Source organism: Amphiprion ocellaris, chromosome 15 (assembly GCF_022539595.1).
Source record: "Amphiprion ocellaris isolate individual 3 ecotype Okinawa chromosome 15, ASM2253959v1, whole genome shotgun sequence".
Taxonomy (NCBI): Eukaryota; Metazoa; Chordata; class Actinopteri; family Pomacentridae; genus Amphiprion; species Amphiprion ocellaris.
This window is the reverse complement of record NC_072780.1, coordinates 3,829,759-3,856,479: the sequence shown is the minus strand read 5'-3', so window position 1 is coordinate 3,856,479 and position 26,721 is coordinate 3,829,759. Positions and strand designations below refer to the sequence as shown.

Here is a 26,721-nt window from a genome sequence, read left to right as displayed (position 1 = left end):
AATTTGTCCATTTTTGATAAGTTGATACTTTATTGTCAAACACACAGCAGAAACACAGCGCTTACCCTGCGTGATGAAATTCTTATTTTGTATTTGATATCAATTATTGTCATAAATCAACACTGGCAGCGTTCTTTCTTATGACTCGTCACATTCTTCAGCAAGCCTGGTCTTGCTCCCTCATTAGTGCTGCTTATAGTTTGAATGCAGCATTTTAAAAAACAATAAATGCAAAAAAAATTGTCCAAGGACACCACATTCTTTGTTTATTTTCTGTAATCAGAGAGGAATTTAGTGAGAGGTATGGGTGTTACTCGATGTCACCAGAAGGTGGCAGTCAAATTAAATCCCTACAAGTTCAATAGAAGTGATGGCAGACAGTTCATTAATTTATTCAGCCTTTATTTACCTGAGTCTACTAAATCTGAATACAATACAATACAATAACTTTATTTATCTCAGAAGAGAAATTAAATAAATATATGAATTAATATAATTCAATCATAATTTTTATATATATATATATATATATATATATATATATATATATATATATATATATATATATATATATATATATATATATATATATATATATATATATATATATATATATATATATATATATATATATATATATATATATCAATTATATATATCAATATCAAATTTTCATGTGCAATATTCAAGTTTTTCAGTGCAATATTCTAGTTTCATGTCCAATATTTTACTACCTTGCTGACCTTACTTCTTACTTTTTTAATCTAGTCTTAACTTAGCTTACTTTTATTTATAGTATTGTACTTATATTGTACTTAAATGTGATTGATTTTCTTTTAGGCACTGCATTTATTCTTGGGTTATGTAGTTTAGTTGTCTGAGCAATAAAGAAATAAAGTTATATCTTATTTTATCTTAGTTATGTCCTCATTCTGGTTTATGTCTCTGTTGTAGTAAACACTTTTGACCAGCAGGTGGCAGTAATGAAACGCTACAATGTTAAAACGTCAACGTCTCTAAAACCACCGAATAAGAACAACACCCAGCTTGTAGTTCTAAGTAGGAAACGTTTCGGACACTGAGGGGTAAACAAGGTAGGCGACCCGGGTCTGTCACGACTCCGTCTTGGACAAACATCGTTATATAACTAGACTATTTTAATTTTACCAGCTAACTGTGCTGGCTGACAACTTTTTCTGCTTCACTGACATTAGTCGCAGAAAATCCACTGAAGCTAACGTTAGCTTAGCCGGTCGTTAAATACCCCAGCCTAGATTGAACATTAGTGGAATTTTTCTCTAGTAAATATTATTATTATAAATTTTGATCACTTCCGTTCTGATGATATCTCCTCTGTCCTTGTATACAAGCTCGTTATAACGTTGTATCAGCGTCACCAAACGCTTGACTGTTAAATGTGTAATAGAGCTCAGATATCTTTCGTTTTGCTAGCTTGGCTGTAGCTCTAAGGAAGCCTCGATGTGTTGTTAAAGTCACTCTAACCTCGTGTTTTTATTTTTTCTGTCTGTCTTCCAGGCCTGTGCGAAGTTAATGGGACTCTCTGATGGTGGCAGGAAACTGGAAAACGATCAGGATTGGAGGCAGTGCACGGAAGTAGACTAGTTATTCACTAAAGACAAATGGTTTTGAGTCATGGATCAAGCTATTGTGGACAGTCCTGTCACCCTTGTCATCAGGGCTCCCAATCAGAAGTACAATGACCAGACAATCAACTGTTACCAGAACTGGACTGTGGAGAAACTGAAAGCCCACCTGTCTGATGTTTACCCAAGTAAACCAGTGAGTTTCCCAAACTGATCCATTGAAAGCTGTTTGTGTGTTAAAAGCTTTTCCTCTACCTTTTCTGTATATGCTTTGAGAGCATCCAGTTGTGTGACAAAAGTGTGGACGAGAGAGATGCTGATTGGTTAGTTGGTTTGCACAGTCAGCTGAGTCACCAGGATGTCTTATCGTATCGCTGATGTTTGTACAGTTTGTTCTCAAAAAATGAGCTAAGAAAAGATCAAGTGTTGTTGGCTGTTTCAGTAATAAAGTTTCAATTCTAACTAGTGAGGAAGAAGTTAATTTTGCTTTAGGGCCTGAAACAATTTGGGGAAAATATCTAATTGTGATTTTTCTGACAGATGATGTGATCTGATTTGCAATGTTTTCAAAGTCATAGTAGCAGATTGAAAACACGTGATGGAGTGTTAACACATGAGAAAACATTAAAAAGACGGGCGGTTTGAAAGTGGAAAGTCATGAAACAATAGATTGAACACTTGGTGAGATGCTCTGCAGACTGTGGCTATTAAATAGAAATATAGGGGGGTGTAACCAAATATCATACATCAATGAGCAAGCATACACAACCTCAGAAAGTTTTAATCTGCTTATATTCAATGAAATTGATTTGCAGTGTCATTCTCAGTATTTTATAGCCACTCCTCGTACATCCTAAATTGCAGTGTTTGAAATTGCACTTCGATTAATTATTCAGCCTTGTTTTAAACTTCAGCTGTCTTTGATTTTATAAATTTCACAGCCACAACCAGCATTTTCTGTTTGAACTGCAGTTGCTGTGTGTGAATAATCACTGAGCGACACAGACTGTTCACCTTGATCTATTCGGTGAAGTGAAATAAGTTGGGTTTCCAGAGTCACTGCAGCTGAAAGAGCCTTGGAGTCTGTAGATTCCGGTTGTATCGTGCGGCTAATCTGACTGTGCTCGGTGCTCGTTCTGATGCAGTCATTGTAAACACACTGGGACAAACTGCTCTCTTGTACAGCTTTGCTGTAATCCCACAAAGGAATGTACTTTTTGTGAGGGTAACTCAGCGGGCATTAGCTGTAGTGTATTTACCAATGAGGCCGTTTGAAGCCAGATGAAATGGTTTTCAGTTACAAGGTGGTCAGGATTTAAGATGGAAATTAAAATTCTTGAATGAGTGTCCAGATAATGTAGGCTTTAAGAGGACACACTCTGACCTTGTTGTAACGGCAGCTAAATCCGCTGCTAAGACCCACTTATCCCGATTGAGGTTACTATGATCTCATCCTCATTACTCTCTCACACAAGGTGTCTGCCCTTTGATGCCGTGATTGTCTTTAGTTTGGAGTTGGAATTCTTGTTTGAGTTTCAAATACCGACATTTTTACTGGTTTGAAGAGGGTCAAAGAGAATGAAGTGACCTGCATTCTTGCTGTTGTGCAGAATTTGCAGGCTCTCTGCTCTTGCCTCATTATGATTGTGCTTTTGTATTTTTAGAGCTCCAAAGACCAGAGGCTGGTGTATTCTGGAAAGCTGCTCTTGGATCACTTTACCTTAAAAGATGTGCTCAGGAAGGTAAGTTCTATATGGGCATCTTTTTCCAACTCTTTCATGGTTGGATTTAGTTCTTTTGATTCCAGTTCAGATTCATCTTAATGCTCTAGTCTGTGGTCCACAAAGAAATAGGTTTAGTGAGAATATTGTTGAAGAACTTGACTGACCTGCAACCTCTGGGATAAACTGGAAGAGTGTCCGTGAACCAGACCTTATTATCCAACGTCAGTGTCCAGACCTCGCTAATACTCTTGTGGCTGAATCCACACTCCAAGACCTTGTAGAAACCATTACAGTAAAGTTCAGATTTTAGAATTGTATGGTTTGCAGCAGTATTGTAATTTCGTGCTAATGAGGTGAATAATCATAGTAATGCATCCTTTATTGTGTTAAAGTTTCACCAGCTTGTTTCCTGAGGATATAGATTCTCAGCGGAGGAATATTATATATCTGCAAACCTGTTGAGCCGTTAGTTAAGCCACTGAAGGAAGCTGTGGAGTTACAGTAGCGCAAACTTTAGTATGTGTTGTGTGACGACGTATTCATCTGCCAGCTAGTTCCATGTAACCAGTTCCGATGTCACGGCGAAATGACATAAGTCGAGGACGTTGTAAACCGAGGACCTCCTGTATATATTCAATAAATAACATTAATTTCACTTTGATTTGACCAAGTGCTTCTATGATTTCCCTGCATCCTTCATTATGGGATCTAAATGCACCTCTTGAATATCATGTTTAAATGTATAAAGTTGAAACTTCAGAGTTACTGTGCAGCTTTCATATTAGAAATAAACATCTGCTTTTAGAGTGCTCTGGGGGGTAAAATAAACATATTAACTTACACAAATAAGAGTTTTCTATCAACGTTTCTCTCTTTCATCATTTGCAGTAAGAGTGCTTTTCATTGTAATAAGTATTTCTATTCTTTACAGCAAGTAGACTTCTTTCATAGTCTTTGCAGCGCTTTAAACTGGGCTTTGTTCTTTTGTTTTTCTCATTTATTTTTTTACCATCAGACAGATGCAGATATGCATCGGCCAATTAAGTTTTTATCTGTGGTGTCACAGCTCTCGAACAGCTGTGACAAAAACTAATGAGGTTGTTGCTACTCACATTTAAGTGGTAATTAAGAGATTTTTAAAGATTAAGGGGAAAAAACTGTAATTATTACAGCTGCTCAAAAGAAATGGGAGGGAGACGAGATGGCACAATATCTAAAACATCAGTGTGAAGGTGTACTTTTATTTATTACATTCTTTAAATGTGTTTTATTCCCTCTTTTTTGCGCTTAATGTTCACTGTCAAAGTAATGTGTTTTTAAATAGGGAATTGGGTTTTTGTGCAACTGGATAATATTTTATTGAGAAAATCAACTCAGACACACGTATATCATTAATATAACCCTTATCTTTACTTTCCGTTGTAAAAGCAAAGTCCAGAGTGTAGATTTAAAAGCGTTTTGACATCCTTTGTATTGGTAAAGTTTACTTCTTAAATCCAGAAGAACATGCAGTTCTCGGCCTGCGTTTGATAATGAGCTGTGCTGCTTTCTAACAGCAGGACGAGTACCATATGCTCCATCTGGTGTGCACCTCAAGAACCCCTCCCAGCTCCCCAAAGCCCCCCCGCAGCTGCAGTAACAAGCCTCAGGAGAGCGCTGCCGGTCCCACGGTGGGTCAGCCACACACCCCTCACACCTTGCCGTTCCTTTCATCATCACTGCATTTCCTTTCATCATCCCACCTCGATGCTGCAACCCACACCTCCCTGAGGACTTTAAAAATGTCACTTTCCTTTCTGTTAAGATGAACAGTAAACTATTACTAATGTCCAGAACTCAATATTGTGGTTCCAGACCCTTCAGAACTCCAGTAGCCCCGGTCAGGACGGCCAGACGTCTACAGCAGAGGGCAGTGATGGGCTCCGACAGCGAGCTGGACCCTTCCCCTACCACCAGATGCATCCACAGTTTATGCACAGGTGAGCTTTTGATAACTACTGCAGTACAACACAAGGCCAGTCAGCCCAAACTCAAAATAAATTTACACAACACTACATAGAATAATAAAGTGGAATTAAAGGCAAAAAGAGGCTAAAACCATAAACACAAGGCTAAAAATTATAATAATAGTAGTAAATAAGCAAAATAAAGGGTAAAAGAGCATAAAATGAGCAATGAAATAAAGTAGAATTTAAAAAAATAATTAGATGATAGAAATAAAAATAAATTAGACTTCAGTGTTTTGGTAATGCTGTGTGTGTTTTCCAGCTGGAATCAGTTCTCCTCACAGCCCAACCTTCCCACAAACATGCCTGCATATTACAACCCCATGACCCTCATGTGGTGGCAGCAGCTGTACGCCAGACAGTACTACATGCATTAGTAAGTTCATTTGTGCTTCTATCGGAATGTTTTCATGGCCTCATTCGAGCAGAAAACATGCTTAACACGCTCCGTCTCTCCCTCTAGTCACCTACTGGCTGCCTCCTCCCAGAACCTCAGGCCCGACCAGCCTTCCACTCAACCAAACCAGTCGGATCCCCTGAGCCAGCGGCCGCAAGTGGGTCGCCACGGCAACCCGGAGGTCCAGATGAACGCCCAGGGAGGGGAGATCCTGAACGAGGAGGAGCTCAACCGGGACTGGCTGGACTGGGTGTACACGTTCTCACGCGCTGCCATCTTGCTCAGTATAGTCTACTTCTACTCATCCTTCAGCCGCTTCGTCATGGTGATGATGGCCATGCTGGTGCTGTACCTGTGAGTGACCACTGGCTTTCTACTCATGTATGCCAACCACTGCTATATACTGAGCTGGCATTTGGGGTTTATGTTTATAAACACCTTCAGTCTCACCACAAACAGTCTGTCAAACTTAAATGTAATTGGATCATTTTTCACTTCTTTTAACCCTCCTGTTGTCCTGAATTACAAGCACCAAAAAATATTGTTGCCTTGTCTGAAAAAAATCCAAAAATTCTGAAAAAAAATTACTAAATTTCTGACAATTTGCAAAACCTTCAGGAAGAGAATTCCAATAATTCCTTAAAATTTTTCCTTAAAAATTTTATTTTAAAAAAATCCCCCAAATTAGGCAAGAAAATTCTTGTAAATATTTTCAAAAAATGTGTAAAAATCTTACAAAAAATTCTAAAAATATCTAAAATGATTCCATTCCAGCGAAATTTGATGGATTTTGGTTGATTTTTTTTGTGAATGTTCTTAAGAAACATTTTCAGCATTTCTTTTTTCCACCAAAAAATGTTCAAAGATTTCCCAAAAATGTTGAAAATGTGGACATCAGAAATTTCACTGTGAAAATATTTTTTTTTCCACATTTTCAAAATTTTAAAACGGGTCAATGTAATCATTTATTGAGGAAAACTGACAAACATTTCCAGGTTACACACTGAATTTCTCTCTATCATAACATGTAGAACAGGCAGTTTGAGGACATAAAAGCCATTTGTTGTAATTTTCACACTTGAGAACCAGAAGAACTCACAGATTACTCACAATGAATGGGTAATAATAATATTAGTTATAAGCCAGATTCCCAAAAGTTTGTAATGTGCCTTTTTGTTCTTTGTGTCTGCAGGCACCAGGCTGGCTGGTTTCCCTTTAATCTGGACGAGTTCCAGCTTCCTGGAGACAGAGCCAATCAGGACGACATGGAGGGAGAGTTACAAAACCACGACTTACAAGAAATGGTAACTGTCCTCTCTCCTCCCTCAGCTTTAGCCTCAACATTAGCCAGGGATGGTTGGATTTTACCAGAAGTTTTTATCTGTGAAGCACCAGTTTCCAGATATTTACAGGATCAGTACAACTTGTGTTAAACAGATGGATTAAAGTGTTTGGACGGCCTGCCATTTGGATTGTCAGGTGGTCATTTATAGTTACAGCATGCAAAATGTTTCAACCCTCCTGGCATTTTTGACATTCTGGCAAAATGAGCAACATTACACCTGCAGGTGACTAAATCATATAAGAGGTGAACAGTTAGGCTATTGAAATATAATACTGAAACAAAAATCAACATTTAATTCATAGTCCATCCAAAATTTCAGCTTTTTTAAAAAATTTTTTTTACAAAAAGCAGGTTGCAAAATGGTTCAACTCCCTATAAAGAACACTAGGTAAATATAGATCATTTCAGAACAACTAAAATGCCATCCACCTGTATGTCTACATCCTGAGGTGAATTCAACGGTGACACTGAGCACACTGAGTAACACTCATGTCTATAAAACGGGTTCACTTTGTGCCAAAACTCCCCATATGCCTCTTGCAAGCAACATGGTTAAGATTAGAGAGATGTCCCTGAAGTTTACAGAGGAGAGAGTTGCTCTGTGCAAGAAAAGAAATGGATAGAAGAAGATATCTGAGCTCTTGAATGGTCCCAGAGACTCTGTTGGAAGCATCATATGTAAGTTCAAAGCCACTGGTACTGTGGCTACACGACATAGTCGTGGTTGAAAAAAGAAGCTGTCGGCAAGAACATCAAGATTCCTGTGGAGACAGATGGACAAGAACCCTCGGCTTACTGCCAAGGACCTGCAGGAAGATTTGAGTGAAAGAGGAGCTGATGTTTCTGTGGACACAGTACGCCACACATTCCATGCTGAAGGGCTTAATTCCTGATCACCTAGACCAGGGGTGTCAAACTCCTTCTAGTTCAGGGCCACATTCAGCCCAGTTTGATCTGAAGTCAGCCGGCCTAGTAAAATCACAGCATAATCAAAACAACAAAAGTCAGACAAAGAGAAACACAAAAAACAACAAAAAGAAAAAATATTACAAAAATGAGACACAAAATGACAGTAAATGAGACAAATGACATGAAACAACACTAAACTAGACAAAATTAGGCAAAGTTTCATAGCAGCAAAAAAATGGACAACACAAATGAGAGAAAAACGACACAATACAGCGAATAAAGCAAAACACAAAATGACAAAAACAAAAAACACAAGCGAGACAAAAAAAACCAAAACGACAAAAACATGAGATAACCAACAAATGTCAGACAAAAAAGAGACAAAAAACCAAAAATAAGACAAAATATTCCAAAAATGAGAAACAAAACGGCAAAAACATGAGACACTCAGCAAAAATCAGACAAAAAAATAAAAACAAGACAGAAGAATTACAAAAATGAGACAGAATCTAGTATTTTACTTCATGATCAAAAGAACTTGTCATGGTCTAGAAATTATTTTAAATTTATAGTTTTACAATCTGCAGTGAATGTCTTCTCTGGAATTTTTACACTTTACAAAGTCATCCCACGGGCCAGATTGGACCCTCTGGAGGGCTGGCTTTGGCCCGCGGGCCGCATTTTTGACACCCCTGCCCAAGACGGACACCACTTCTGAAGCCACACCACAAGAAAAATCATCTCCAGTATGCTAAAACCAACCTATCAAAGCCACAGAAGTTGTGGGAGACTGTTCTATGGACTGATGAGACAAAACTAGAGCTCTTTGGTCAGAGGTACGTCTGGCGCAGCAAGAACGAGGCAAGATATGCTTGGTGACTGAACAATACAATGATGCCACTACAGTTTAATTTTAGCCTAGTAATGTCATCAGGGAACACAGTGAAATCCCCCTGAAACACTCTACCTTCCTGTGATGGTCATGAATTTGTCAGACAAATTAAATAACTCTTCATGTGGAGGTTATCGCTGAAGTCAGCACAGTGGTTTTCTCATTTCACAGTCAGATGTGTGTCATGTTCAGCAGTCTGCTGTCGTCTAACTGGACTTCTGTGTACAGGAAGGAGTGATGGACGACGGCTCCGATGATGAGAGTGGAGAGGAGGGAGCAGAAGATCCCAACAGCGCCCCCCACACCGGCTTCTTGTCCTCCACCTGGTCCTTCATCATCACCTTCTTCATGTCGCTGATCCCAGAGGGGCCACCCAACGCTGCTAACTGAAGCCCCCCACCGGAGCACATTATTCCTTTAAGAGGAGGGTGGAAATCCTGCCTGCTTAGGGAAACAGTTTCTGTTGCAACGCAGTGTTCTAGTTTCCCAGTAGTCTACTCCGTATGTGAAACTCTGAGCCAAAACACGAATGACCGATTTATCCTAAAAAGAGAGGAAAAAACGGTCATTTTACATGGAGTTTTTGTTTCTTCTTGTTGTCGTTTGTCTGCACCGAGACAAAAAATTTCAAGCATTTCTAGTGATGCCTTGTAAACATAGACAGCAGGCAGATTTATAATGAAAATTCATTTCAGCACTGTTGTTTTTTTCTTTGGAAGAAGCTGCAATATTTGTTCAAAATAGTTTTGCTTGAATTGTTTTGTGGTCATATTAAAATAAGACTTTCTTTTTTTTTTTTTTTTATAAAAAGGGCCACTTTAAGTCCAGAAGCTGAATTTCAGAGGGTGATCATGAATCTTACAGCACCTAAAACTGAGTTACACGAGTGATTCTTGGCCTCAGCTTGTCTGAATACATTCATGACGTTTTGAAGTGGCTGCTGAGGTGTTATTTTTCTTTTTATTCTTTTTTTTTTTTTGAAACAGTGTACCACTAATTCTTTCTGAAGAATTGATGTTTCCTTTAATGGAGCGTTACTATTACTGGGAGCTACGTTGTGGCATTGAGTGGCCAATTTAAAAAAAAAAAAAAAAACATAAAAAATGACGAAGCACTGCCACATTGCAGAGTTCAAGTCGGAATAATAATCCACCTTCTGAATTTACGAAAATTATGCCTGCTGTTACATTTAACATGTTGTGTACCACTAATAATATTCATGTTTATTAAAAGTACATTTGTTGTAATGGAGTGATGTGGTTTTGGAAAGATGATACCATCTTTTTCTTTGGATTCCTACATCGATTGGCACCACATCGCAAATACAGACTCAATTTAAAACGTACAGTGGAATTTATGGCTGAAAGATCCTTATCCTGCTGTGAAAAGTCTGGTTTAGACTAGATTAGAGTACATGCTGCTCAAACATAATCAGCAATCGAGAGAAGTCAGAATGAATACGATGGCCGAATGAAAACAGGAAACTACAGGAATAGAAGTGAGATCTGGTTTTGATTAAGTTCTTTCTTGGAAGTGGCACAAAGAAGAACCTTTTCCCCTGATGCAGTTTTATTGTGTAAGACATCAAAGCTGAATTACACTCATGCAGCTTAGAAGTAAAGCTCCACAATTCTTCCACTTGGCCCTCCTCCCTCGTGGTCAGTCCAAGGCCTTCACCTACAGTATCTATGAGCAGGAAGTTCTCAACACAACTTGAAGAGGTTTAAAAACTGCTCTGTGCCACTTTGCTCTCTTCTGTTGTGACATTGAAAGCAGTTTATTTCCGTCATTCAGTCGCAGCCGATGCAGGAATAAATGTACCGGGGGGCTTATACATTAACAATGCTTTTTAACATCACTTACATTCTGTTTAATGCTGAAACTTGTTGCAGTTCTCAGCTAAAGATTTGATGTTTTAATTCTCTGTCTTTGCCTAGTGATTTTTAAAGCAACATTTAATGGTTCTGTACATCCATTAAATAAAAAAGTTTTTAAAAAGTATATCATTAGGACAAAAACTAACAAAAGGACATTGCACATCCTCGCACAGACTTAGTGGAGGTTTAATTACCCAAATAAGTGAAAAGTTTAAGGTATTGTGTCCATAAAGAAAGCTCAAAGTGTGTCAGTAATGAAGATGGAGACAAAATTAAACATTTAAGCAATGTGCCTGCAGTATTCCCCTGCAGTGGTGAATAACATGGATCTCTGCTGCCACCTTCTGGCTTCACCATGAAATAGTCCTCTGGCTGGCTGTAAACTCATCTGAATATTATGTCGAGGCACTAATCTAGGAATATTTCCCAGATGTTTTGGGTCAATATATAATTGTAGGACTTTTTGTCACATAGTTGACAGGTATCATAGTTGACATTTTTGCTGTTTTCAGGCCTAAAATCAACATGGCCGCCTATAACCAAACACCACATGGCATTTTTACACAAAGCTTCTTCTAAATATTATATATACAATTGAGTAAAATTGGAATTGAAAGTTATTCATAAAGATATTGTAGTAAACCTGTTGACTACTTTATATTAAATAACTCGGAAAGCCTTGGAGTCTGGCCAGTCTTTTCTTCAGGAGGAAATGACATCATGTGGAGTATATATATATATATATATATATATATATATATATAATACTTAGAAGAATCTTTCTGTAAAACTGTCATGTGGTGTTTGGTTATACGCAGCCATGTTGATTTTAGGCCTGAAAACAGCAGAAACGTCAACTATGAAACCTGTGTTACAAAAAGTCCTGCAATTATATATTGACCCATGAGCCGCATTTAATACCAAACTCAGTATATTTTAAATGAAGACAGGAAAAACTACCATGTATTCACCTTTATTGCTTTGCAACAATCTGCCATGACAGAGAAGTCATCATTTCAAGCCAACAACAGGATGCTATGTGCTTCACTGATGCCTCTACACCACAACAAATGCGCTTTTACTAAGTGGTGACGGAGGATAAAAACTCCTCTTTGTTACCGATATGGCTGATTCAAATTCAGACAGACGATGGGGAAAATAGGGTCTTTATAATTTAGATAAATAATAATATTCTTAAATTAGAAGTACTTGGTTGGTGGATGTTCACTTTACGGTGATGATTCCACATTTTAGTGTCAACATTACTTGACCGTATGTGCAGTAAAATAACGTATTTTTTTTAACTAATAAATTAATATAGATGTCACTTCATTTTTGATGTTGACGGCACAATACTTTGACATACACTGATCATTCAAAAAGAAGAAAAAGTACCTCAATATCAATTACAGAGCTGTTATGTTGTGAGCGAATACTAGAGCTGTGACAGCAGAACACACAGAGAAGCAGAGTTTAGAGTTACATTTGTAAATGGAAGATAAACTGGAACTATATCGTTCAGTCGGTGGCTCGGGCTACGACTTTTGCACAGACGTGGGGTAACACTACGACAGACAGAAGCCTCTGCAGGGAAAAAACAGCGGGTGTACTGGTTCGCTTTCTGTAAAATAATGACGGTCTGTCTTTGGCATTGGTGTGCCATCACATGTAGCTGTACATCTGGTCTGAACACGGAAATTATCAGTACAAGACTCGCACATAAAGAGCTTCAACAAGGCACGTAAGCTATCGTCAGTACAGTCACTGTAGCTACACACAGACAGAGAAGATGAAACAGACACAAAAAATCGTTTCACAAATTATTCTTTGCCTGAATAGAAGCCAAGTTCAGGAATCCATATGTTTACACAGTATGGCGTACTTATTGCTAAAACAGGACTGCACTTAGCAAAATAAGAACAAATTCCTAGAATAGAATAGTTTTTTTGTTGTTTTTTACATATGCTGTAGAAATATTTTGCATAAAATGATTTGCAATGCTAAACAAATTATCTTTATACACACACACACACACACACACACACACACACACACACACACACACACACACACACACACACACACACACACACACACACACACAGGTATCAACAACAATAATACAGACAGTATAAAAACGTGCAGCTGGGGTCACAAATTTTCTTTCTTTTGTTTTTTTTAACTTTGCACCTATATTTTAGGATTTTAAAATAGCTGTGATGCCAGCAATGAAAGGGATACAGTGGACAGTTAATTATCGCTGCCTTGTGACAAAAATATCAAGTGACCACAGTCAGAAATCAGTCAAGACTCCTGAGTTGTTTAACGGACACTTAAACAACACCTCTATAAATACTGTGGGAAGAGGAGCAACCTTTATTAACACACGAGAATCCTTTTTAGGTAAGAAACTATACTGGCAAAGTGCTTACTGTACAGTACAGACTTCATATGGCCTCTGAAGTAGGTTTTCTATAATCTTACAAATGAACACAGTGCACGTACATACATACATACATACATATATATAATGATATTTCTATAAGGTCACGTACACTATGAACAGTGAAGTTTACAGTGAAAACAAACTTTCTGAGCAGCAATATCAATACTGAGTGTTCCCCTGGAGACAGGAGAGATGATTCATGAGCAAATCCAGCGAGGATGTCGGCAGTATTAGTGTGGTGTCGTAGAGCATCTGTCTGAATCTACCTCTGTTTTGGTTTGTTGTTTAATGTGCCAGACCAAATAGAAAACATAATCATCTGACACTGACAGTACCTGAATGGCTTTAATCAAATGAGTTTTCAAGCTGGTGTAGTTTTAGTGTAAAGTCTGAATTCAACCTTAAAAACCTGGAAATAACTCATGGCGTATGAGTTAAAGGACCGAAAAAATAGACAGTACTGAGACCAGCTAAAATGATAGTAGTAAAACTGAAATTAAAATATACAATTGTTTAAAAGTAAAATGTAAAGATTCCCACCAGCGAAGCCCCTTCCTTTGGCATCTGTGGTTGAAAGAACGAGCGGAAAAGAAATTGCTAGATGAGAGAACTCAGTAACAGCAGAATTCCTTCATTTCTTGGAGATGTTTGCTCAACAGTACAGCTTGGCAGCCTTTTGTACGCATGCTGCATATGTAGGACCTGGAGTGGACTCGTGGCCTCGAGGGAGCTCGTCTGCTGCCCTGAAAGAAGGGAGGGAGTTGTGCTGCTCCAGTTCAGCATCCCTCTTTGCCACTAAGATTATTCAGCCCACCAGCGGGGTAGAGTGTTGTGAAGGGGGAAGGAATCGGGAAGGAGGGACGGCCTCCCTTTATCACAGGAAGGTCTCGGTGGTGGAGCCTCCTCCGGGTGAGTCTGGGCTGACGTCAACTCTAACGCAGGCCACCTTCTCCTGGCTGTTCAGACAGGAAGGAACAGTGATGAGGTGAGTGTTTGAGCACATTTACGGAGGTGTGAAGGGTGGAGAACAACTGCAAATGTGGGGGCTTTTTTGTCAGGTAGAGGAGTGATGGTGCTCAATTACTAATCATTTTACCACTTACAGTACACGTTGATGATAACGGGGTTTATGTGAAGACTGCGTCAAAATATGCATGTACACTTTGTCAGCATACAGTACTGTGGAAAGGTTTCAGGCCCAAAAGAGGGGGTGCCTTCAAAAATCATGCAATGATAGGTTAATTAATCAATTAAACCTAAATTAAACCAGTATTTGGTACAGCCACTTTTGGTCTTTGCACCAATTCTTTGTAGATCTGCACTTTTTTTTTTGGTTTTGCCAAGAATCTTGAAGAACTTGCCATAATTTTTCTGTGAATTTATTTTGGATTTCTCAGTTGCTTCCATCTTTAGATTTTGCCACTTGCTCCAAAAGACAACTTTTTAGGACGTTTAAGGTAATCATTGAAAACTGCAGAATGAATGTGGGACTGATCAGATGCGTCTATATTGTATTGAGTCTAAACTTTTGCACACTACTGTATGTTCAAATTTGAATTGATCATCCAATATTCAGTCTAATATGATTAATTTCATTCTGCTACACATGTATCCCTGTCAACATACTCAAGTTAACAGCTAAAGAATGTAAAGGAAGCCCTTATCTTTGCTTGTACAGATTTAAACTGATACCCAACACTCAGCACTGCATTCTCTATACTCTAAAAAGCACTGCAGCAACTTTAAACTAATGCTTTAAATAATTGATTGAGCCCCTTCCAGGCAGCAGATAACCTCAGTGTGTTTACTACAGTATGAAAATCACCTTGCAGAGTCATAAAACAAGCTTATGATAGAATAATATTATCAGAATAAGTAATGCAGTTGGGTGCAGGGGCTCTGGAGGACTCCAGGAAATGGCATAGCTACCTTCCACTACGCTTCACAGGTTGGACACAAGACTCTGCATTCGAGTTCACTGCTTTCCACACTGCGGTTTTGGCCATTTCATCAGAGATATTTACAACCAAGGGGTCAGAATCAGGACTACATGCCAAAATGCAAACACACACAAACATAAACACAAAGAGAAGACAGGCATGTAGACATGAAATCAGCGGGAGAGGTTCAGTGCAAGACAGTTCAAACAAGCACACACATACGTGCACAGAAATTAGAGATTAAAAACAAATTAACAGCACAAAACGGCCACAAACAGAATGTTCATGTTAGCACGGATTAACAAATGTTGGTATTCTAGGCCAAAGGTATTTGTTGAGTTGACTGTGCACGTTGTAGTAGTTAGTAAGACACGGTAAAGTTACTTCAACAAGACAAACATCCTTTTCACACACACCATTTACCTTCAAAATAAAACAATACGTCAACCCACAAAGCAGTGTGTCTCAAAGCCAGTGTTTCTGGTTTTAATAGCTAAGCACTGAGAGTTTGGGCCATGCACTGGGAATCTGTGTGCAGAGTTAATAAGCAGCCATGTGAGTCAGATGTTATGCATCAGACACACCCCTGCTACCTCTTCTTCCATTGGGAGGCTCTCGGTCACTAGTCCTATTCTGTATGATCTGTTCAAGATGGACATAACACACAGCCGACTACCAGCGTTAAAATTACCATAATGCATCAGAAAATCTGTTTAAAGCGGTATTTTGTTAAGATATCTGATGTGAAATGATTGAGGAAGTAAACTCTTATGCTTCCTGTTTACTTTTATTTGGGTCCATAAAGCATTTGAAGGGAACATTAACATTTATTTAGCCTTCAGATCGTAAGATGTTATAATCTAATCAGAGTCATTGAGATGTTTTGATTCTTTTAATACACTCCACTTAAAATAGAACACACTTTACACCTCAATGAAATTCTTCTTTTCATCTCTGAACGTGACATCAAAGTGTGCTTTATGGCGTGCACCACTCACCTCCCTGAGAGCGTTTTCACTGGGATGTTGAGTCGGTTTGAGCCTTCAAAGCTGACCTTCAGATCCATCTCCTCTTCTTCCTGCAGTCTGGACTCTTCCTCCTGGATAGAAATAATATTAAAGGATACATCACAAACCAGCATATTTATAGCTTTAATAATATTTAATTCACATTTAATATCTGGGTTATTGGGCTAGATTTATGGCCACATCCTAAAACTGTCTGATACTAGACTGAGTGTCTTTTGGCTATATTTATTCTATTTAAACTAATTATATCTATTTATTACTTTCTCCTTCTTTGCTATAGCAATGCTTGCATGGTCAATATACTATACACTCACAGGCCACTTTATTAGGTACATCTGTTTTAATTGCTTGTTAACACAAATCAGGCAATCACGTGGTCGCAATTCCTTGCATTTAGGCATGTAGACATGGTCAAGACAACTTGCTGAAGTTCAAACTGAGCATCAGAATGGGGAAGAAAGGGGATTTGAGTGACTTTGAACGTGGTATGGTTGTTGGTTGGGATTTTCATGCACAACCATCTCTAGTATTTACAGAGAATGGTCAGAAAAAGAGACAATATCCAGTGAGTGGTAGTTGTGTGGACAAAAATGCCTTGTTGATGTGAGAAATCAGAGAATGAGTAGACTGGTTGAAGATGATAGAAAGGCAGCAGTAAGTCTAATAATCACTCGTTACCACCAGGGAATGCAGATTATCATCTCTGAACCGCAACACGTCCAACCTTGAAGAAGATGGACTACAGCAACAGAAGACCACACCAGGTACCACTCCTGTCAGCCTAAAACAGGAAACTGAGGCTACACTTCACACAGGCTCATCAAAACTAGACATTTGATGATTGGAAAACAGTTGCCTCGTCGGATGAGTCGCAATTTCAGCTGCGGCATTCACGATGGTCAGAATTTGGCATAAACAACATGAAAGCATGGATCCATCCTGCCTTGTATCAACGGTTCAGGCTGTAACGGTGTGGGGGGTATTTTCTTGGCACACTTTGGGCCCCTAGTACCAACTGTGCATTGTTTAAACACCACAGCCTACCTAAATATTGTTGCTAACCAAGTCCATCCCTTTATGACCACAGTGTACCATCTTCTGATTGCTACTTCCAGCAGGATAATGCACCATGTCACAAAGTTGATGTGCAGCTGACAAATCTGCAGCAAATGTGTGATGCTATCATGTCAATATGGACCAAAATCTCTGAGGAATGTTTCCAACACCTTGTTGAAAGTATGCCACCAAGAATTAAGGCAGTTCTGAAGGCAAAAGAGGGTCCAACCTTTTACTGGCAAGGTGTACCTAATAAAGTGGTCGGTGAGTGTATGTTCACAGCAGTCAGAGGACACATTTGTCATGGCAGACTGAAGGTCTGTCAATTTCCATGTCTGTTTACAATTAAATAGCATATTAAGAATAACATTCACTGTATTGTAGCATAACACAGACTTGAAATTTGAGATTCAGAATGAGAATTACATGATTTGCAAAGTGCTCTTTGTTTACTTCTGTAATTCTGAGTCAAATAAAAGGTTTTGATGTTTTTATAAGATTAAGGTTTAACATGCATTTATCATTTCAAAATGAGAATGCTACTTTTTTTGTATGTTTTTGTCAGTTTAGTGCATGACAGATGCACAAAGAACAATAATTCAAGATATGAGCTAGATAGGATTTTTGTTGTCCCAAAATTTCATCCAACTAAATTTGCTATGCCCCTTATAGCTCTTTAGTTTAGAGTCTAACTTGTGACTTACATTACCAAAAAATAACAGAAAAATCATTAAACAATTTTTACCAGCTTTTCACGAGCTTTCTTTTTCTTATCATCCTCTTTCTTCTTTTTGCTTTCTGGCATCAAGTCATCCAGCCAGCTCAGCTCTCTCTTGGTAAAGAAAAAGTCAAGCAGCTTTCTGACAAAGACCAGCGCAAGAACCTGAAGACACAGACATGAAATATATCATCATAGATTTCATATAAAATATTAACAAAATATAATAAAACACAATTAAATGTGATGTATTGCATGGCAAAATTCTTTAATGTTGAAACAACAGTGAATAAGAATGATCATGTGATAGATCTAATGCTTTTACAGCATTCTGCTGTGTGTCAGTTGAGTGGAGCTCCTTCTGCTTCTACTCCTTTAATGTCTTATGCAGTAGTAGTGAGTGAAGTTGTAAAATAAATGGCTGCCATTACCATCATGGGGAATACAACAGCTGCTGCAGAGGCCTTGATTACCCAGAGCAGTACCAAACAGGTGAGCTGCACAAGAGTGAAGATGTGGACCTTCCACAGCGGCACATAGCGCAGGTAGATCAGATCTGGCTGGTGCTTGGCAGGCATGCCAAACAGTTTGATTCTGTCAAAGAACTACAAAGAAAAAGAGATTAAAGAGACTCGGTGAAAGGTTTAAAAAATGCAAATGAGAAGTAGTAGGAAGAGAGGTGATGAGGAAAGGAGAAAATTCAATACATTATTCAGATGAGAAAACACACAACAAAAGCTTTTAAGAATCCTGAATTAGGATCAAAGGTTTGGAACAGCAAGACGCCACCTTATCTTTGCTAACAGCTCATGACTGCTGTTCTGTTCTGAATAAAAGGGCATATTATCTTCAAAGACGGGAAGAGCAGAGACTTACTTGAATGCCTTTGAGGGAAGAGACACCCATATAGAGAAAGACTCCGTACAGGACAGGCATAGGAATGAACTGTTAAGAGCAGGAGAGAAGCAGGAGAGTGTATCACAGTATAAATTACTTTAATTAGAGTACAGTAAAGGAAAAGCTAACATGGTGTTTGACAGAAAATGGACAATATATGAAACATGCTTGACAGGTGATAACACATGAGTTAGTTGTCATTGAAAATACATTGTCCATGTTAGATATTTAGATTACCTTCTCATTTATGGCAACTGAAAACATGTGCAATTAAACAGAACCTCAGAAATGTATAATGTCTTTTTTCAACTATTATTCTAGTGATTACCACGTCTCACCTTCAGCACTGATGTCATGAAAACAGAACATCCCATGAGGACAAAGATCATAAACCCAGTGACCCGCTGCTCCCTGATGCCTAGAAACTTGGGCTGCTCTCCTGGTGCCGAGCAGCCAGACTCCACCTTCAGGCTGTTAACGTGGGAGATGGAGAGGACAGTAGCAGCCACAAACCATGGCAAGCCCATGATGGAACACACACCCAGCATTACTGCCACTACCAGCAAGTCCAGGTGATAGCCACAGCCTTTCTGTAGGACACACATTGAAACAGGAGACAAGTTTGAGAAGCAATACTAAGTGTGCACAAATGCACTACTTAAAGAAACAGATTCAAATAAAACTACAAAAAACAGTTCAAGAATGTAAAATTAAGGATGACACAAAGGAAGCAAGAGGACTAGTGAGAGATGAGAGAGAGCTACAGAGAAGCAGAGAGGTGTGGGAAGCACAAAGATGTTGACAGTAGTTCATTGTTAGCCAGAAAGGGAGCAAGCTGGAGGTGGAACAAAGGAGAATATAAGTTAAAAGGGAAAAAAAAAACATAAAACAAGTGATCACAGAGAGATTAGTGACACAGCAAGAGAGTTCAGTTTAAGGTTTTGGCATTTTCTGTATTACAGAACTAAATCTATGCAAGTATGCAGCCAAACAGTAAATAACAATGGGCTGGCCAATACAAACATGCAAGACCTAGAGTGCAGTTTATCTCCTGTTTAACATCCTCATCACATTTATACTGATGTGTTTAATCACTGTGGCACAGTAGTTATTTGCGTTTTTTCTCCTTCATTTCAAATATAGACAACCAGCAATTTCGATGGCCAATTCTGATTCTGCAACATTTGAGCCTGCAGTTGGGGAACGCCAATGTTTACAGCATGTTTGACATTATTAGATTTGTACACAAATTAGCATAAATTTAACATGACCTTAAAATATTTGGAATAATTTGCTGATTATTCTTAGCTGCTGCACAGTTCCATTTAACAACACTGAATATTAAAGAAAGGATCATCAGCAGAATTAGAAATTACATTTTTAGATACCTCCACTTTAGAACATACAAATGATGTGCAACTCTAAGATAAAACATTGCCAACAGCACATCTCCAACAACAGCTCTGACCTTCAGCTTGTGCTCTTTGCGGTTGATGATGACTGCAGTGATCTGCTGGTCCATAAAGATGAGGATGGTGCAGAGCAGGGCGGGAAGTGCCGCCACCAGCAGCGTCCACCCAGGATTGTCTCCCAGAGGGTCCATGAGCCAGCCTCTGTTCTTTGAAGTCGGCTGCAGGGAAAAGCGTGGGCTAAATTTACCATTTAAGGCATAGAACAATTGTTTGAAAATATTTGAGAATATTCCTCTTCGATTCATTTCAACCTTCGTGCACTGAGTTAGACAAACTGGAATATATGCCTACCTCAAAGCGATCAGGAACATTCAGTTTAGGAGAGGGGATCCCCATTAGATAGTCCACCAGCACCATGATCATGATGGTTATAAACACAGCAAAGTCACTGATAGTGGAACGCACCTAAATGACATACATGCACAAAAACAAAATAAGTACATTTATTTGAGATGGGCATTTTGTCACTATTTCTTCAATTCATCCTCAAAATAAAACATAAATAGAAGTCTCTTCACTATATTCTTGCTGTAGGCCACACTGAAAATCGATTACACGTGTGTCTACAGTAAATGTAGCAATCTAAACAATACCAACACTTGCATCCACAAACTGACAACAGACTAGCTGGTACTATGTGGGAGGATGCAGTAAGATCTATTCTTTATGCATATGAGACTGCTCCCGCATACTGACACAGTGTAAACATTTACATAGTGTGAGAAGCTTTTGTCTAGATCTGCCCACATTTGCGTCCACGCAGATGTCCAAAACACCCTAATCAGAAGAGTTTGAGACGTATAGATATTATATATTTAAAATAGTACTGTAAATGTTAGTTCATGTATTTAAAAGCTTCCCAGTGGGGTATAACAGACAAAGTGCATGAACAAATTCAGCCTAACATCTCACCTTGGTGGGGAAGTATCTTTCTGTCTTAAACTGCTTGAGGAATGAAGACAAAAAAAAGGTGGTGAAGAAGAGGATAATGGACCAGAAGAGAACATCTGGGATATAGGGCCCATGGTGACCACAGGCAGGTCCCACAAACTCCCCATGGAGCAATTTACACATCTAGGGGAAAAAAAGGAAAGTATAAAATTATTATTGTAATGTGATTTTTAATTTGCTGTATTAGTAGTAGCTCATATAGTCATAGTGGAAGCAGAGGCACACGCCTTTATTCAGGTTTCTGACTAAATCTAAATCAGTTATTGAATAAATGTGAACGTGTGTACAATGTCAGATATTGTCAGATTGTTCGTTTGCTATGCACATCCCACAAATGTGACTGTGGCTGTAATTACTGCCTTATACACTAGAGGTCACTGTGAGCTATTCTCACCGAAACATTCAGGCTGCTCCATGGGATTGAGTCTGGACTGAATCCAGTCTGATTCCACTTCTGTATGAGCTCATCTGAGGCATTGGCTGGTGATGAGCACTGACATCTGGGGACAAGAGAACCAATACTAAACAAAGTGTGTACATTGATCCTACAAAGAAAAAACATCCAGGCTCATTTAGAGTAAACTTAAAACAGAGGCTGCAGAAAAAGTGCTAAAATTATGTGTTCAAATAATTATTTTTCAAGAGGGTAATTTTCATTTCATCTATAGGGAAGACAGTTACTGGAAACAGCTAGAGCCACTACAGTTACAGTTTCAGCAACAAGAGCAGTGTGTTTGTAATAGGAACTGTTTATGTGCATAATACACCACTTTACAAAACACTTCAGCATTTAACAGGACACCATGGCCTGAGGAGTGTCAAAGAAAAGGGAGGCATGCTAGCGCTAACTCTGACAGAGTACTGATCAGCTAAAAAAAATGAAAAAGCTATTTTGTAACCTTGTGATTTGATAGATTTAAAAGGTAGAAAAATAAATCTTTCTTATAACATCTATTTGCAATCTCCCATACTTCCTAATACAGAATAGCGTACACTTTAATACAGATTGTAGTTTGAAGTAATATATATAAAAGATGTGCAAGACTTTATATTTATATGTGAAAATTAAACCCATTGTGAGGGAAAACATGACGAGAGGAAACCCATAAACTACTGGTGGTTCAGAAGGCTAATACTTGCTGTTACTGTAAAGTGGTAACCTCTAATATTAGTCAAAAAAGTTGTACAGTTTACTCCTTCAGCTCTTCAGCTTTACTTTAAAACTTAAATGTAAAATCAACTTAAACCTTAGCCCTTACGAATACATGGTAAGGTTGTCCAGGCTGTTGTGCATGTTAACAGGGTAGTATTCTCCCAGGTGGAAGAGCTTCTCCAGAGCCTCGTAGATGAAGATGATGCAGATGAGAGCCGCAAAGGCCTCCTCTGTGAAGCGAGTAATGTAGCAAACTAGCGAGCTAGCATCTGTGGCCACGAGGACAAGACACAAGAAGGCCGTCCAAAGACCAATGCTAGTCCGCAGTGACAAGTAGGACAGGCTGTAGTCACTGGAAAGAAAGACAAAGATGATATGGAGGACAACTGACAGAGGAAAACATTAGGGCCTGTTCGACTATTCATGTAAAATGTTACAACAAACTTGTTGAACTCACTTGCAGAACTTAAAGAGAATCTTCTCAAACACCAAAACAGGCCCCGTGCTGCCAAGAATAGTGAGAGGTTGGCCTGCGCAGAGGGAGTATGCCACTCCTGTGAGTGATGCCCCAAATAGAGACTCTATGGCACTCTGTAGAGACAGAGGAAAGGGCTGGAGTGAGGGAATCAGAAAGGGAGGACAAGGGAGGCGACACCATACAAAGAAGGATAGAAAGGGAAAAGCTGAAGGAGAAGAGACAGAAGAGGAATAGACGCCCAAGAATTTTGATTAAACAGACATTCAGGGCTGTGTCTGAGAGGCCAGATAAACTCTTCAAATGTTTCCACCCTGCTGACTTGTCCGAAGGCATATCTCGTTGCAGACCTTGCCTGCTGAGTTTACTTAGACACATTACACACACCAGCACACAGACTGTGTCTGTGGCAACAGTTCCTGGCCTAGTAAGGACATCTGGGTAAAAGGGAGAAAGAAACAGAGAGAGTGAGCAATAAAAGAGACTATACTGAACATCTCAGTGTGAGAATGTCTGATAGAATGACAACGGTCTTAGAATGTCAAATACGTGACACTGACAATAAATTGTTAATAATTTGTTGAGAAGAAGGAAATTTTGTGTGGTTATTTTTTCATTTAAACTTATTTTATTTATTCAATTTATCAATATATTATATTCATTCTTACTTAACTGTGTTCAAACATTATGAAGTACTGATGGATTCTTTCTTCTAGAATAGTTGTGTGTTGCTAGATGAGGAAGCATGGATGTGTTTGTGTGTGTGGGTGTGTGTATTCAGTCCCATCTGCCATCACAGTCTCATTCCTTTGTATTGTTATTGTTCTGTTGAAGAGTGTAGCATTTTTCCACTGTTGCAAACTGTTAGTGCCATGGATTGTTTTTGACTATACTGAATACACTCTTCTTGAGGATAAAAAGCACAAATTTTGGACATAGAGGTCGAGGGACACATTAGGTGGTTACATTTTTGAGCTTTAGCTTGAGAAATCTAGGGGACTTATTTTTTTGTTGTTGCTTGCAGTCAACAATACCATCACAAGATCCATTTTAGATTTCAGCAAAAATATCACAGATAATTCACATACAACAGCCAAAGGGCGATCTATACCTCAAACTGAACAGCATGGCTAAGGGATGAGGGGTTCCATTCCCCCTGGGTTCATGAAAAGCAAAAAATACTGGCTTTTAAGTGCCAGGCTTTATGACTCACTATGTTGCCTTTTGTTGCCTCCCCAAGCAGACCTCCAAATGTGATGACAGGGGACATGCAGGCACAGTAGAGGAAAAGGATAGAGGCTAGACACTGCAGACTCAGTGAGTCCCTAATGTCACTCCAGTAGAAGGGAGCCTTGCGCTTGATATCCAGAATCAGACCTCCAAAAATCCTGGAAGAGTAGAGAAGAAGTGGCACTACACGTTAGCGTTACCAAGCAAAGGAAAAATGGGCCTTTTATCTTCGGTCATACATGGATATGTTGAGTGAGCGGAGTGGACACACCTAAATTAGTGTTTCAAAATCTTCGTTAATATGAAGCAGTTGGTCTCTCTGTGGCGCATCAGAAAGGTGTAGAAGCTATAGGTGATTATGACCAGAGTTAGTCAATGGCTGAAATGATTTATTTAATCTCTTATTCCCCTGATACCAATTAATGGAAAGTAGCTCTGCTGGTCTTTTTAACACCATCACCCTGTGAGTTGCCATTCTCATAATGTGTGAATTTAATGAGATGTTCTTTGTATAGCTAATCTTACTGTCTGAGCACAAATAGTTTCAACAGGGGCAGAGTTTGTCTCCATTCATATACTGAACAAAACCCTTTTCTCCGTTTCTGCCTCTTTTTACTTTGCTTTTCAGAGATTCTATTTTTGAAATCCATTTCTCACACCCTGTATATTTTCTTCTCTTTCCTCTGACACCTGTCCAGTAGCTCTCCTGTGAGGTATTCTTTCATTGTAATTTTCCCTACACCTCTGGAATTACTCTGTCTATTGGCTGCCTCCACAACCCCCACCGTTTCTTTTATAGAACCCACGTCTTTGATAGCTTTCTTTACATTACTTCCCTGAACTCCTTTACACTCATCTGTCCCCCAGTAGCTCCCTCATAGCATGAGCCTTTTATAGTAGCGGGGAAAAGGAGAGTGAACCTGTAAATAATACAGTGCCTCCCAACAGATGTGTATGTGTGCACAGTGTGTATGTATGTATGTGTGTGTTTGTGTGTGTCTGAGGTTTCAAATAAACACATTCTGCACGCTGTGTGGCCAAGACTCTAGAGACTCAGCATCAGTTATCCATAAATGTCAGCATTTGAGGTGCAGCAGCTGAGTACAGCAGAATTGTATCTGCCTAATTTCATTTCACATTTCATAAATGTAAACATTCTAGTCTCCTTTACCAGTGTGAGGAATCTGAAGCAAAAGCTTTTACTGAACAACTGCTCACAGACCACAAGCTATTGCTACAGGGAATACTATTTTGGATAACAACTTGAAAATTGGCTCATCTTCCTTTCAGAGCATGTGCATCAGGCACTCTCTCACTGATAAAATAAGGGTTAGTCTGTGAGTTTTCTCTTGCAACTAATATATTAAACATTCCTACTTGTGACTTAAACATATGTATTCACCTTCCCGTCCTCTGCAGCTCAGGTCCTGCAAGATGGTCCTCCTCTTTTTCCAGCTCTCCAGCTGGAGACGCAGTGCCATTGGGCTGGGGTGGTCTCTTCCTCTTCATCTGCAGGTCAAAAGACATTAAATAATTAATAATAATTATAATAATTATAATAATAATAATTATAATAATAATAATAATTTTAATTCTTTGCTGTCATGATGCCCTAAATCCATAAGGGGGCACTCTCACTGTGATTACAAAGATATGAAGCACATATAATATAATGAAACACACAAACAGAAAAATCTGTATGACATATAAAAGCTTTTAGGTTCTCGTTTATGAGACCAGACTTGTGTGCAGTTTGTGAGGTCTAATAAGGGTGTACTATTCATTCTATGCTATTCTAATGGTTATGATAATGATCTGGTAAATATCTAAAACTTCGTAACACAGTGATGTGTGTACAAAATACATTAAGTTGAAACAGAACACATCCTTCACTCATTGCACATTACACAAACTCTGACAAAGGCATTTACTGACCTGTGATGGGACATTCTTGGGGGGTTCAATTCGAATGGTAGGGTCCCATTCTCCAGGAGGCAGGACAGTCACCTGATCGAGGAACTCATCTATCCCAGAGAGTAGATCAGTTCGGTCTTTGGCCTTGTATGCCACATCATGGAAAATCTACACAATAAATATGATTAGGAGTCATGTGTCTAAACTGTTCACAGCAATGTTCAATTAACTTAGTGCTGAAAATCTGATAATTACTAGTCCAGTATCCATTTTTAATTAAAAAATATGAACTAAGTAGTCTTTTTGAATAGTTTTAAAACTACCCATGCTAAAATAACAAAGTATTAAAACACCAATACTTTTCTTACCTCATCTGTCATTAGTGTTGCCATGGATCTGCCAATTTCATGGTACTGTGGTCCTTTACCATGAGGACCCAACAGTAGGAAAAGAAACCTTTAAACACAACACACATTCATTCAGTTCATTAATATCAATACTGAAGATAGCACATGTACTTAAAAATAGACTTTGAAATTTTGCACAGATTTCTTTTAAGTTACCATTAATCATGGCAAAAGCAAACTCTTAAATATTTTAATACTTGCATTGTTTACACCCACTAGCTAGCTTAACATTACAAGTGTAGTACGGACAAGATTCGTGGGTTAGAAGGAACGTGCAGCC

At 38.8% G+C, this 26,721-nt stretch overlaps 2 protein-coding genes across 15 annotated transcripts in view; one reads left to right on the top strand and one right to left on the bottom strand.

The window, feature by feature from the left end:
- Positions 1–1,001: 1,001 nt before the first annotated feature.
- On the top strand, positions 1,002–10,124 carry LOC111569695 (homocysteine-responsive endoplasmic reticulum-resident ubiquitin-like domain member 2 protein). Of its 3 annotated transcripts, none has more exons than XM_023271985.3 (9): positions 1,002–1,094; positions 1,537–1,800; positions 3,269–3,346; positions 4,885–4,998; positions 5,183–5,307; positions 5,597–5,710; positions 5,798–6,085; positions 6,924–7,035; positions 9,106–10,124. In XM_023271985.3, exons 2-9 carry the CDS (start codon positions 1,654–1,656, stop codon positions 9,265–9,267), a joined length of 1,140 nt encoding a protein of 379 aa, XP_023127753.2. In that variant the 5' UTR covers positions 1,002–1,094; positions 1,537–1,653; the 3' UTR covers positions 9,268–10,124. The 3 variants fall into 3 exon arrangements, with proteins under 3 accessions (XP_023127753.2, XP_054873932.1, XP_054873931.1); XM_055017957.1 differs by lacking the exon at positions 1,002–1,094 and adding an exon at positions 1,188–1,301 and having other exon boundaries at positions 4,888–4,998; XM_055017956.1 differs by lacking the exon at positions 1,002–1,094 and adding an exon at positions 1,192–1,301.
- Positions 10,125–11,711: 1,587 nt separating this feature from the next.
- The window catches only part of LOC111569693 (sodium bicarbonate cotransporter 3-like), a 42,751-nt gene continuing 27,741 nt past the window's right edge, over positions 11,712–26,721 (bottom strand). For 8 of the 12 annotated variants that reach the window (XM_023271971.3, XM_023271973.3, XM_023271975.3 and 5 more), the window contains 17 exons: positions 26,403–26,490; positions 26,056–26,202; positions 25,523–25,629; positions 24,104–24,278; positions 22,873–23,006; positions 22,522–22,767; positions 21,657–21,762; positions 21,224–21,385; positions 20,603–20,716; positions 20,308–20,469; positions 19,178–19,429; positions 18,819–18,887; positions 18,374–18,547; positions 17,970–18,107; positions 16,139–16,239; positions 15,130–15,246; positions 11,712–14,156 (listed from right to left, as the gene is read on the bottom strand). In XM_023271971.3, coding sequence (XP_023127739.1) covers positions 14,075–14,156; positions 15,130–15,246; positions 16,139–16,239; positions 17,970–18,107; positions 18,374–18,547; positions 18,819–18,887; positions 19,178–19,429; positions 20,308–20,469; positions 20,603–20,716; positions 21,224–21,385; positions 21,657–21,762; positions 22,522–22,767; positions 22,873–23,006; positions 24,104–24,278; positions 25,523–25,629; positions 26,056–26,202; positions 26,403–26,490 — 2,374 coding nt within the window. In that variant the 3' untranslated portion in view covers positions 11,712–14,074. The other 4 variants (XM_023271977.3, XM_055017951.1, XM_023271976.3 and 1 more) reach the window with 3 other exon arrangements.

What these genes read in the sequence shown, in the direction of transcription:
- LOC111569695 (XM_023271985.3), top strand. Translation starts at nt 1,654, where the DNA reads ATGGATCAAGCTATTGTGGACAGTCCTGTCACCCTTGTCATCAGGGCT. An exon ending in ATGTTTACCCAAGTAAACCA is followed by an intron (nt 1,801 to 3,268) that starts GTGAGTTTCCCA and finishes TTGTATTTTTAG; the next exon opens with AGCTCCAAAGACCAGAGGCT. An exon ending in GCCATGCTGGTGCTGTACCT is followed by an intron (nt 6,086 to 6,923) that starts GTGAGTGACCAC and finishes TTGTGTCTGCAG; the next exon opens with GCACCAGGCTGGCTGGTTTC.